General features: G+C 46.7%; 1 protein-coding gene across 1 annotated transcript in view; it reads right to left on the reverse strand.

The window, feature by feature from the left end:
* CDH23 (cadherin related 23) overlaps positions 1-13,665 on the reverse strand; it is a 3,939,560-nt gene that overhangs the window by 2,169,752 nt on the left and 1,756,143 nt on the right. Inside the window, exon 10 of the mRNA XM_069610726.1 lies at positions 9,099-9,211. Within this exon, the coding sequence (XP_069466827.1) occupies positions 9,099-9,211 (113 nt within the window). The remainder of the gene's footprint in view (positions 1-9,098; positions 9,212-13,665) is intronic.

A 13,665-nucleotide genomic window follows, 5' to 3' on the forward strand; every position in this document is an offset into this window, starting at 1 on the left:
ATGTGTGGCGGAAAGGAGTGCATGCGTGGGGCAGACAGGAGTGCATGCATGGGGGAGAAAGGGGCGCATGCATGGGGAATACAGGAGTGCATGCGTGGGGCACACTGGAGCGCGAGGGGAGGACTAGAGCACGTGAGGCAGACTGGAGTGCGTGAGTGTGTCGAGCAGACCGGAGTGCGTAGGGCAAAATGGGACGCATGTAATGAATAAAAGTGCATAGAACGGACTCGATCGTATAGAATTGCGTGACATACATAGTATGGTTTGGAATGCAGGGAACATTTGAAAGAGCATATATCCCATCACACCACACCCCACGCTTACTCTCTTCTTTACACCACCACTCAACTAGAACACAGAGATACTATGACACCATTCGGTATAACTGTTCTCATCTCAACATCTCCCGCTTACTCCCCATCACTCTAAAGGGTAAACAAAGTAAACACTGCTGGTTACACACCCCCCAGCCAGGCATTCTCCTCAAGCCTAACGCAGCCACACTCGGTCTGGATAAATCCTGCCAGAACTAACACATACTCCTGATCTCTCAACCACCACACCTTCCGCTAAGAAGCAGCTACTACACGAATACCGCACCAGCTGCACACATACCCCGTGCGCACACGCACCTTTGACTCTCTCTACTCTCTCTACTGACCCGAACTTCGGTTCCCAAGGGCGTTCAACCTACCAGCACCTTCAGACCATACCAATGGTATATAAGGTGCTATATAAATGCAAAATAACATAACACAACATAACATAACATGAGGAAGAAACAGGGAGAGTATCTAGGCCCTGCTGCCAGCATTGTATGAACATGATGAAGATGCAGGGAGAGCGTCTAGGCCCTGTTGCTAGCATTATATGAATATGGAGAAGAAGTGGGAGTGTATCTAGGCCCTGTTGCTAGAATGATATGAACATGATGAAGTAGGGAGAGACCCTAGGCCCAGTTGCTAGCATTACACAAACATGATGAATAAGCAAGGAGACTTTCTAGGTCAGGTTACTAGCATTACATGTACATGATGAAGAAGCAGGAAGCATGTCTAGGCCCTGTTGCTAGCATTATGCGAACATGATGAAAAGCAGGGATCCTGTCCAGACCCTATGAGTAGCCTTGTCTGAACACAAATGAGAATCAGGGAGCATCTCTAGGCCCTGTTGGTAGCTTTATATGAACACGATAAACAAAATGCGAGAGCATCTAGCCCCATTTGTGAGCGATACCCAAACATGATGAAGAAGCAGAGAGAGTGTCTAGGCCCAGTTGCAAGCATAATACAAAAATGAGGGAGCATGGGAGTCTCTATGCCCTACTGCTAGCATTAAATGAACATGATAAAGAAGCAGGGAGTGTGTCTAAACATGACAAAGAAACAGGTAGTGTTTCTAGGCACTGTTGCTAGCATTATATAAACATGACGAAGAAACAGTGAGAGTGTCTAAACATTATGAAGAAGCAGAGAGAGTGTCTAGGCCCAGTTGCAAGCATAATACAAACATGAGGGAGCATGGGGGGGTCTTGGCCCTACTGCTAGCATTAAATGAATGTGACAAAGAAGCAGGGAGAGTGTCTAGGCCCTGTTGCTAGCATTATATAAACATGATGAAGAAGCAGTGAGAGTGTCTAAACATGACGAAGAAACAGAGAGAGTGTCTAGACCCTGTTGCTAGCATTATATAAACATGACGAAGAAGCAGCAAGAGTGTCTAAACATGCCGAAGAAGCAGGGCGAGTGTCTAGTCCATGTTACTAGCCTTTTATGAACATGATGCAGAAGCATAGAGAGCGTCTAGGCCCTGTTGCTAGCATAATATGAAATTGATAAAGAAGCAGTCAGAGTATCTAGGCCCAGTAACGCCCATTATAGGAACATGACAAAGAAGCATGGAGAGCGTCTAGACCCTGTTACTAGCATCATATGAACATGACGAAGGAGCAGAAGAAGCCAGGAGATCTCTAGGCCCTATTGCTAGCATAATATGAACATTATGAAGCAGGGAGAGTATATATCCCCTGTTGTTGGCATTATATGAACACGATGAAGAAGCCGGGAGAGCATCTAGACCCTGTTACTAGCATCATATGAACATGACGAAGGAGCATAAGAAGCCAGGAGATCATCTAGGCCCTGTTGCTAGCATAATAAGAACGTGATGAAGCAGGGAGAGTATCTATCTCCTGTTGCTGGCATTATATGAACATGATGAAGAAGCAGGGGGAGTGTCTAGGCCCTGTTGCTAGCATTATACAGATATGAGGAATAGGCAGGGACAGCATCTAGACCCTGTTACTAGCATCATATGAACATGACAAAGGAGCAGAAGAAGCCAGGAGATCATCTAGGCCATGTTGCTAGCATTATATGAACATTATGAAGCAGGGAGAGTATCTATCCCCTGATACTGCATACTATGAACATTATGAAGCAGGGAGAGTATCTATCCCCTGTTGCTAGCATACTATGAACATTGTGAAGCAGGGGGAGTATCTAGACCCTGTTGCTAGCATTATATGAACATGAGGAAGAAGCTGGGAGATTATCTAGACCATGTTGCTAGTATTATATGAATATGAGGAAGAAGCAGGGGGAGTGTCTAGGCCCTGTTGCTAGCATACTATGAACATTATGAAGCAGGGGGAGTATCTAGGCCCTGTTGCTAGCATATTATGAACATTGTAAAGCAGGGAGAGTATCTATCCCCTGTTGCTAGCATTATATGAACATGAGGAAGAAGCAGGGAGATTATCTAGACCATGTTGCTAGTATTATATGAATATGAGGAAGAAGCAGGGGGAGTGTCTAGGCCCTGTTGCTGGCATTATATGAACATGAGGAAGAAGCAGGGAGAGTGTCTAGGCCCTGTTGCTAGCATTATATGAACAGGAGGAAGAGGGTGGGGGGTGTCTAGGCCCTGTTCTTGGCATTATATGAACATAAGGAAGAAGCAGGGAGAGTGACTAGGCCCTGTTCTGGCATCATATGAACGTGATGAAGAAGCAGGGAGAGTATCTAGGCCCTGTTGTTAGCATTATATGAACATGAGGAAGAAGCAGTGGGAGTATCTAGGCTATGTTGCTAGCATTGTATGAATATGAGGAAGAAGCAGGGGTAGTATCTAGGCCCTGTTGCAAGTATTGTATGAACATGAGGAAGAAGCAGGAGGAGTATCTAGGCCCTGTTGCTAGGATTCTATGAATATGAGGAAGAAGCAGGGGGAGTATCTAGGCCCTGTTGCTAGGATAATATGAATATGAGGAAGAAGCAGGGGGAGTATCTAGGCCCTGTCGCTAGGATTGTATGAATATGAGGAAGAAGCAGGGGGAGTATCTAGGCCCTGTTGCTAGGATTCTATGAATATGAGGAAGAAGCAGGGGGAGTATCTAGGCCCTGTTGCTAGGATAATATGAATATGAGGAAGAAGCAGGGGGAGTATCTAGGCCCTGTTGCAAGTATTGTATGAACATGAGGAAGAAGCAGGAGGAGTATCTAGGCCCTGTTGCTAGGATTCTATGAATATGAGGAAGAAGCAGGGGGAGTATCTAGGCCCTGTTGCTAGGATAATATGAATATGAGGAAGAAGCAGGGGGAGTATCTAGGCCCTGTTGCTAGGATAATATGAATATGAGGAAGAAGCAGGGGGAGTATCTAGGCCCTGTTGCTAGGATAATATGAATATGAGGAAGAAGCAGGGGGAGTATCTAGGCCCTGTTGCAAGTATTGTATGAACATGAGGAAGAAGCAGGAGGAGTATCTAGGCCCTGTTGCTAGGATTCTATGAATATGAGGAAGAAGCAGGGGGAGTATCTAGGCCCTCTTGCTAGGATAATATGAATATGAGGAAGAAGCAGGGGGAGTATCTAGGCCCTGTTGCAAGTATTGTATGAACATGAGGAAGAAGCAGGAGGAGTATCTAGGCCCTGTTGCTAGGATTCTATGAATATGAGGAAGAAGCAGGGGGAGTATCTAGGCCCTGTTGCTAGGATAATATGAATATGAGGAAGAAGCAGGGGGAGTATCTAGGCCCTGTTGCTAGGATAATATGAATATGAGGAAGAAGCAGGGGGAGTATCTAGGCCCTGTTGCTAGGATAATATGAATATGAGGAAGAAGCAGGGGGGAGTATCTAGGCCCTGTTGCAAGTATTGTATGAACATGAGGAAGAAGCAGGAGGAGTATCTAGGCCCTGTTGCTAGGATTCTATGAATATGAGGAAGAAGCAGGGGGAGTATCTAGGCCCTGTTGCTAGGATAGTATGAATATGAGGAAGAAGCAGGGGGAGTATCTAGGCCCTGTTGCTAGCATTATATGAATATGAGGAAGAATCAGGGGGGAGTATCTAGGCCCTGTTGCTAGGATTGTATGAATATGAGGAAGAAGCAGGAGGAGTATCTAGGCCCTGTCGCTAGGATTATATGAATATGAGGAAGAAGCAGGGGGAGTATCTAGGCCCTGTTGCTAGGATTGTATGAATATGAGGAAGAAGCAGGGGGAGTATCTAGGCCCTGTCGCTAGGAGGATTGTATGAATATGAGGAAGAGGCAGAGTGAATATCTAGGCCCTGTCGCTAGGATTATATGAATATGAGGAAGAAGCAGGGGGGAGTATCTAGGCCCTGTTGCTAGGAGTGTATGAATATGAGGAAGAAGCAGGGGGAGTATCTAGGCGCTGTCGCTAGGATTGTATGAATATGAGGAAGAAGCAGAGTGAGTATCTAGGCCTTGTCGCTAGGATTGTATGAATATGAGGAAGAAGCAGGGAGAGTATCTAGGCCCTGTCGCTAGGATTGTATGAATATGAGGAAGAAGCTGGGAGAGTATCTAGGCCCTGTCGCTAGGATTGTATGAATATGAGGAAGAAGCAGGGGGAGTATCTAGGCCCTGTCGCTAGGATTGTATGAATATGAGGAAGAAGCAGGGGGAGTATCTAGGCCCTGTCGCTAGGATTGTATGAATATGAGGAAGAAGCAGGGGGAGTATCTAGGCCCTGTCGCTAGGATTGTATGAATATGAGGAAGAAGCTGGGAGAGTATCTAGGCCCTGTCGCTAGGATTGTATGAATATGAGGAAGAAGCAGGGGGAGTATCTAGGCCCTGTCGCTAGGATTGTATGAATATGAGGAAGAAGCAGGGGGAGTATCTAGGCCCTGTCTCTAGGATTGTATGAATATGAGGAAGAAGCAGGGGGAGTATCTAGGCCCTGTCTCTAGGATTGTATGAATATGAGGAAGAAGCAGGGGGAGTATCTAGGCCCTGTCGCTAGGATTGTATGAATATGAGGAAGAAGCAGAGTGAATATCTAGGCCCTGTCGCTAGGAGTGTATGAATTTGAGGAAGAAGCAGGGGGAGTATCTAGGCCCTGTCGCTAGGATTGTATGAATATGAGGAAGAAGCAGGGGGAGTATCTAGGCCCTGTCGCTAGGATTGTATGAATATGAGGAAGAAGCAGGGGGAGTATCTAGGCCCTGTCGCTAGGATTGTATGAATATGAGGAAGAAGCAGGGGGAGTATCTCGGCCCTGTCGCTAGGATTGTTTGAATATGAGGAAGAAGCTGGGGGGAGTATCTAGGCCCTGTTGCTAGGAGTGTATGAATATGAGGAAGAAGCAGGGGGAGAATCTAGGCCCTGTTGCTAGGATTGTATGAATATGAGGAAGAAGCAGGGGGAGTATCTAGGCCCTGTCGCTAGGATTGTATGAATATGAGGAAGAAGCAGAGTGAATATCTAGGCCCTGTCGCTAGGATTGTATGAATATGAGGAAGAAGCAGGGGGAGTATCTAGGCCCTGTCGCTAGGATTGTATGAATATGAGGAAGAAGCAGGGGGGAGTATCTAGGCCCTGTTGCTAGGATTGTATGAATATGAGGAAGAAGCAGGGGGAGTATCTAGGCCCTGTCGCTAGGATTGTATGAATATGAGGAAGAAGCAGAGTGAATATCTAGGCCCTGTCGCTAGGATTGTATGAATATGAGGAAGAAGCAGGGGGAGTATCTAGGCCCTGTTACTGGCATTATATGAATATGAGGAAGAAGCAGGGAGTTTATCTAGGCCTTGATACAAACAAAATGAAGTAGCAGAGATAACATCCATGCCCTGCTTCTCGCATCATATGAACGTGATGTAGAAGGAGGGAGCGCATATTTTTTTTATCACTGAAAGAGAAATAAAATGAACGCGTCTAGTCCCGAAATGCTCCGACATACAATGAACAGACAACCTGATTACTTTGCCCACCTGCTGCCAAAACACCTTGACAATATCAGCCTTTGTCGGAACTTGACCTGTACAAAATGCTAGCAGCATGCGTTAGTTCAGGACCTTTGTTCCGTTCATGAGACCGGTGTCTTTTTTTTTTATTTCTTGTTCCAATTAAGAAAAGAAGACGGAGAATGGAAGATCCAGGTTTCCAGAAGACGGCACTGATGATAATGGTGTATTGACCGAGCAATGCTGTCTCTTAAGAACCTCATTGGAGGTCAAGTGCAGTAATTACGTGTCACTCCCCTCCCCTCCAGGAGCAGTGCTTCTTCTGCCACTGAAATATGAGCCTGGCAGCCCTGCTTCGACCGGGGACAGCCACAATCAATGGGGCCGCCTTGCAGCGACTGATTTCTACCAGCCTTGTCACACACACGCCGTACTCTTGGAAATATATTCCCGAAAGTACAGTCCCGGTCCATATTGATTTTAATTAATGGGCTCTGATCAGAAGAAGTGGAAGGGAAGAGTGATTGAGAAACCCTGTGAGGAAGGTTGGAAAGGGAGGCCATGAATCTCTAGTCAAGCCCTTTTTATTCTGGAAGATTCTTTCATTCCTGGACTCGGGTGAAATCCTTTCCTGAAAGGTGAACATTTTGTCGACAGATTCCCAGGAGGATCTCTGTTTGTTAAGTGCTAGAGTACGCACCAGCAAACTCAAGCATGTGGTAGGTGACTGCTGCCCAAGCTCGAAGTACTAAACTGAAGGTGAGGGCCTCTAATGGATCTAAGGTCACGTGCCTCATGTTAGAGACCACTGCTAAGGTCTCTAATGCTTCTAGGTAATGGCCATAGGAAGAGCTGAGTTGCGTGCAGCTGTGCTGAGATGTTTTGGGCAACTTAAGGCGTGACGGAAGTGGCGTCCACTCATACTTTCGAAAAAAAAGTTTCGACATATAAAGTTTTGAATGCATTTTTTTTCATGTTATGTTTTAGTTTCGTGTAGAAAAAAAAGTTTGTATTAAAAAAAAAACAGCGGTTGGGGGGAACACCCCCCATTAAAAAAAAAAAATGCATTCAAACCTTTTTTTTCAATGCCTTTTTGTCGGAACTTTTGTATGTCGAAACTTTGACTGTCGAAACTATCACAATGAACACTGGCAGTAATGAGGGCCAACACAGTCACCAAAAATACATTGTTTTTTTACAACAAGCTTAGTGCCATACTTCATCCTCTAAACCTGGGACCAGGTATCAAACCTTTGCAGCTCTCCAAGTCAAGCACAATGCCCCTGAGCTACACTTCCGTCCCTACCAAAGGAGTATATGCTCAGAGCATGCGTTTGGCAACATGCCTGGCAACCTCAGCGTGAGTCTGAGGGACTCAAATTGGAAGCAGTGGTGAAACTTTGGGGGCTAGGGGGTGCACAATGAAGAAAAAAAGGAACTCTTTCAGAGAAACACTTGCCGGCAAAGATGGACAATTGTGGCTGAGAAAACCGCAGGAGACACAGGGAAATTAGTAAAGAGTAGGAACAATCCCGAGTATCATAGACTAAACAGAGAAATCATCAACCCCACAATGGTGCCCAAGTACGAGTACAGAAAGACTGAACAAAGAAGTTGCACCTGGACGATGGAGATGAGGCCACACAGCCATAGCGGTAGAGAGTTGTACTCTTGAAGACTGTATATCACCTGCCACAGTACAAACCCAAAGGAAGAATTGTCCTCAGTGTGCTACTGAGTACTATATCTTGTGAGGAACTCATGGTGGCAACAAGTAAGACAGACACAAGTGATCACAGTTCAGGGATGTTTATTGAACAATCGTGAGTCAAGATGAGAGCAGCCATAGTTACATTATTGCCTCTATTGAATCATTAATTTTGGCTTTCATGTGGAACAAGAACTGTGTATAGACCCCGGCAAGCACATGGGCACCTGAGCACTTTGAGGGATAGAGGCAACCACACTTTCTGACTTCAAGAAACATAGCAGACTCAATAATCAATCACACAAGTGAAAAGAACACAAATTGGCCAGTGCATTTCTCGGTGGATGTGCACCAGCGCAAATGATGGTTTGGCCATCGCCCTTGTACGCATTAGTGTCATGAGTATTCTCTTGACATAAATGTAGGACAGGCTCTCAGAAACCACAGGGGCGCTGTGATCTCATTTCAGTGTGGTGGGTCCTTAAAGGGCCTCTCACTATAACATTGGCAAAACTTAAACAATACATTGCTATCTCTTGTTGAGGAATAGAAATGGAAGAGTGATTTGGAATGTGAAATGTACAGAAACACTCCCCTATCTCCCTGCCTTGTACAACTGTGCATGGGGGAAGGACATCAAAATGATGTGCCTACTTTATGTTCCATACATCCAGGTGCTCCTGGTGAATGGAGCGCAACACCTTTTAGTGAAAGTCAAGAGAATTTGCAAGCCAGTCATGTCACTTGCACCAACAAAATGATTGGAGAATTGGGCCCGTTGTGCTATACTAAGGTAAACTTAAAGAATCAGTGTGTCGGGCATCATTGCGAAGTGCTGGTGTTGCCAACACACCACCCACCTAACCGCCTAGTAAGTGGGATCTAGGTGACAGCTGTAAAAGAAGTTTGTGAGGTGATTGAAAAAAAAAATACATTTCTAGGTTTGTTTTAGGCATCATTTAAGGCGTTTTAATTTTCTGGAGCATTCAATAAGCAGAGCAAGGGATACATGATCACTCTTCATTGGCCTGTTTGGCTGTTGCCCCTATTAAGCCATGAGATGCCGAATATGCCAAAGTACTTCTAAACTTTTTACAATAATTGTGGAATTGCCCTGGGTTACACCTAACCGGTTACTTTTACTATTCCCAGCGGGATCCCCTTAGTAAACTTACCCTCACAGTCAGCAGAAATCCAGCCGAATAGAGGATATTCTCCCTGTCCAAATGACCATTCAGCGTTAAGGCTCCACTTATGTAGTCCAATGCAAAGATGCTGTTGGTGTTACCTATACAAAGGGATAAAGAAGCAAAAGGGTAGATAAGAAGCACAGCCTCCTTTCCTCTGCGCGTGTCTGTCACGCAACCATTTTATGAACTTCCAAAATCAAGATTGCTGCAATTTCCACCATTTCATACAGATTATCCAAATGTCGTTGTTTTAACATTTGTTTCTATAATTTAATGTTTTTAAACTATTTGTTATTAATTTTTAAAAAGGTTACTAGCCGTTTTTAAACATATTAAATATTTCTTTAGAAAGGAATCTCTCGACGCCTTCCACAACCTGCAACTCAAAACCCCTACTGAAACTTTTGATAAATTAGATCTAGGCATTTAAAAAAATAATAATTTAAATGAAATTAGTACCTATATATTTACGACCTTTAGATTCGAAACTCAGGATTTTCACAAAGCACACAGAATGACTGCCTCGAACCTCGGAACTTTGAATGGATAGTTTTGAAAAAGACAACAGAAAAATATGGTATTTTTAGAGCTTTGCTCAAAGATATTCTGTACACCTCACACCCATCCCATCAGGAGATACAGTGTCTCTTCCCTTTAGAGTCCATGGCCAGCGGTCCTCAAAAACTAAAGGGGAGAAGCTGCTAGCCCCATCTGCTCACTGGTTCAACGTCTTCATGAACTCCTTAAAGGTTTATGGACACTGTGAGGTCAATTGGTAGCTTCCACTAACTTCCCAGGGGGCATCCAATGACATCACTGACAGAATCACAATGTATAGAGCCCTTGGGTTGTGCCAGAAAAGGGACAAGTTACTTACCTGTAACTGTTGTTGTCCAGCATGGGTCTGGCATGGATTCACATGCTCATGAATATTCCCCGTCGTCAGGTCGGGAATCCTTGGTAAAGAAAAATTCAGTATCAGTTTCGTTTCTGATCTGTCTTTCTCAGTAGTAACCAATCGCTGGTCGCTGGGTCATACTGCCCCCAGCCAATGACTGCCCTCTCCCTAAGCCCCGCCTCTGGCAGCCATCCTCAGATTTGGTAGCACGTAAAGTGGCAGTATGACCAAGTGAAGAGCCGCATAGGAGTAGGAGGGAGGGTTTGCATGTGAATCCATGCCAGACCCATGCTGGAGAACAACAGTTACAGGTAAGTAACTTGTTCCTTCTCCAGCATGAGGTCTGGCATGGATTCACATGCTCATGAATATAAGAATACATAGCAGTGCACACATGCACAACCTTGGGAGGTGGCAAAGGCTCAACATTAAGCATTACATCACAACTCAACATTAAGCATTTCTTACCTCCTCACCAGGCTCACCTTAAGCGAACAGGTTGCGCAGCACTGCTTGGCCGACCCTGGACTACTCCCTGGAATCCCGGTCAACGCAGTAGAATCTCGTGAAGGTGTGCATCGACCTCCACGTAGCAGCCCTGCAGATGTCCAGCAGGGGCACACCAGGCAAGAACGCCGTGGTAGCAGCGATAGCTCTGGTCGAATGGGCACTCGTCGTCACCGTCGCTCTCGTCGTCACCTTCATCGGGATCCCTCCCATGCGAACGGGCCTCCTCCACACCCTCGCCGAGGCCCTCTAAGACTTCTACCAGCTCCTCCTCGGATGCTGTGTCCGTGTCCACAATGGCCACCGCCCCCCCCCTCTTTTTCTGCCGGGGTCTTCACGGGGGTCTTTTCGATGGGTCTGAAAGAGGCTTCCCTCTGTGGAGGCAGGGAGACTCTGGGCCCCGAGGTCGCCTCCACTGGTGTAGCCTCCACAGTCTGCACCAGGGCCACCGCGACTTCCTCGATAGAGGCCTTGGCCGGGTGAATCAAGGTCTTTACCACCTTATGTGGGCCTGTGGCCTTCACCTTAGGGGGAGGGTCACCACCTCGCTCCCCCTCGGCCGGATGCTTCGAGCTCGACCGGGCCCTTTCCAGAAGCTTTGCCGGGTTCTCGGCCTTCCTCTTCCCTGAGCCAGAGCGTTGGCTCGTGGTTGATGGCGCTGGAGAGGATGCGCCCTGCCTGGCAGCCGAGGAGCCCAACCGTTCGGTGCCCCCGGAGCCCGCGGACTCGCGGTGCTTTGCCTTCTGTTGGGCTCCCGTCGCCGGGCGCCCTCACAGGACTTAGAAGACCGCTCGAACTCCTTCTTCTTCTTCTCACCTGACGGGCTCTTTCCTTCCAGTCAGTTGGAGAGATGAAAGTGTCGGGACATGTTCCTGCAAAACGCGCACAGTCATTCTCCACGTGCGTTTTGTCCTCATGAAGGCAGTAGAGACTTTTTGAGTGCTCGTCCTCCTTGAACACATTCTGCAGCTGTCATCCAGGGCAAACCCTGAACCTCTTTCCGGGCGTCGAGCTTCCTTTCTCCTGGGCCATGTCCGGGTAGGCCGTAGAAACTCCTGGACTCCTCCAAGAAGCGTAACTCGATGAAATCTTCACCCTTGAGAAAAATCCGACACAGATCCCCGTTAATCGGATGTAGAGACGGTGGAGCTTGTGGCTCTATTTGACTGAAAAATGAGAAATTCTCTTTCAAAAAAGCGCAAAAACGCAGCAAAAGCTCGAGAGCTAAACACGAGGACTCCCAACACTTGAGCGTGCGGTAAAAATCTGAGGATGGCTGCCAGAGGTGGGGCTTAGGGAGAGGGCAGTCATTGGCTGGGGGCAGTATGACCCAGAGACCAGTGATTGGTTATGTTACGCTCACCTGGCTCCCACAGGGGGTCGGTCGGACCCGGACAGCTGCAGTCTCCACCCACGTGATGCGTAGTGCAGCGATGACTGACTGGATCTGCCCTCCTAATCTTGTCTGCTTAACCCGTAGAAATATTCTCCTGCAAGTGGAGAGATGGATTTAGCCACTTTTGGATTCAAGTGATGGCACCCCCACAGTCCTCCCCAACTTATCACCTCCGAAATGCCCTCACAGCAATCTCACCTTATATTCTTGAAAGATGAGCTCTCCATCCTGCGTGGATTTGCAGGGGCGCGTCGATTCCAGTTACTTCACTGGTTTGAAGGCTCGGGAGAGTTCCGGAGAGTATTGACTCTGAGGTTCCTGGTGAGGACTAGTAAGTATTAAGTTCGTAGAGTTCAATATGTCCGATGTTCACTCTTGTTCCCCCCTTCCTTTCTTGTCTTGCAGCTGGCTAGTGAAAAGATGCTCTTGTGGCAGCTGGTGACGCTCAGGTAAGAGTTTGTGTCACCTGGCGCTGTCTGGTAAATGATGCACGAGGAAAACGTGTTGTTTTCTCTCTCTTTACAGATGCGGCACATGAAAATATGGAGAGTCACAAAAGGATGCCTCCAGTGGTAAATCAGGTAAGTCTATTGTGGTAAGAATTATATTTGTTGGTTCCTTCGGCTCACCTTGTGGTTTTCTTTTGTCTCCTAGGTGCCGAAGTTTGGCGAAGAAATGATGGAGGCAGCGCCGACCCGAAGGATGCTGTGAAGACTGGTGAGTATGGCGCGGCGCTGCAGCTGGAGGTGCGGCGCGTGCAGAAATGATGTTCTTTACGGTGTCCAGAGACAAGATGGATCCAGAATCAGGTGTGGAATAGAAATAAGTTTGTTTTCTAACCTTGTCCCTTTCTTCCCTCTTTGTTTTAGGAGCTCTGGATTCGAGGTGGGCATGGCAGAAGACTGGATGCAGGCTGCAGGCACAGTGAGTGTTACGCTGCTGGATGCAGAATAATGCGAAGCGTGTGTTGCTGGTTGGGTGTGGTTTAAATAGCCTCAAAAGTAGTCCCAGGTAAGAAGTCCCTAGGACCACACCCGAGTAAAAAATAGTCCCTGTAGAAAAATAGTCCCTTTCAGGCTTCATGTTGGATTGGAGTCATTTGCAGCATGGTCTGCCTGAGGTAAGTAATGACTATGAGCCTGGCGGCCTAGGCGCCAGGACTGATTCCTACTATGAGCCTGGCGCCTAAGGCGCCAGCGCCGAACCCAGATAGCCCCTAGCCGGGGCTGCTGAGGTTTTACTAAATGTCTAGATGCCTGCTCCCGGGGCTGATGGGCTTGGTCCGGATGCCTGGGGGTAGGCATCATGACAGGTTACTACTGAGAAAGACAGATCAGAAACGAAACTGATACTGATTTTTTCTTTACAGAGGATTCCCGGCCTGACGACGGGGAATATGAGGACAGGACACATTGGAAAAATTGCCAAAGAGACTATCATGTCAGGGTTAAATGTTATATGAAATCAATGTTTTCTACAACACACAGCAGGTACAAAGCCTATAAAATCTACTTGTATGATAATATTTGACCAACATAGCAAAGGTAAGCAATGCCAAGCAAAGATTGGTGTCAAATGAGAACCTTGACTGTTCCCCAGATCAACATATCCTCGCTATACACTTTCTGGATGTATTATAAACCAATCAGCCCAAGTCAATTCTACAGCAAGGACCATCAAAGCCATAAACTAGCTGATGGACAGAACACTGCCACTACTTATTAGCTTTCTCATTCCAGATTAAAACAATT

The sequence above is a fragment of the Ambystoma mexicanum genome, chromosome 8 (assembly GCF_040938575.1).
Source record: "Ambystoma mexicanum isolate Mex_15411 chromosome 8, UKY_AmexF1_1, whole genome shotgun sequence".
NCBI lineage: Eukaryota > Metazoa > Chordata > Amphibia > Caudata > Ambystomatidae > Ambystoma > Ambystoma mexicanum.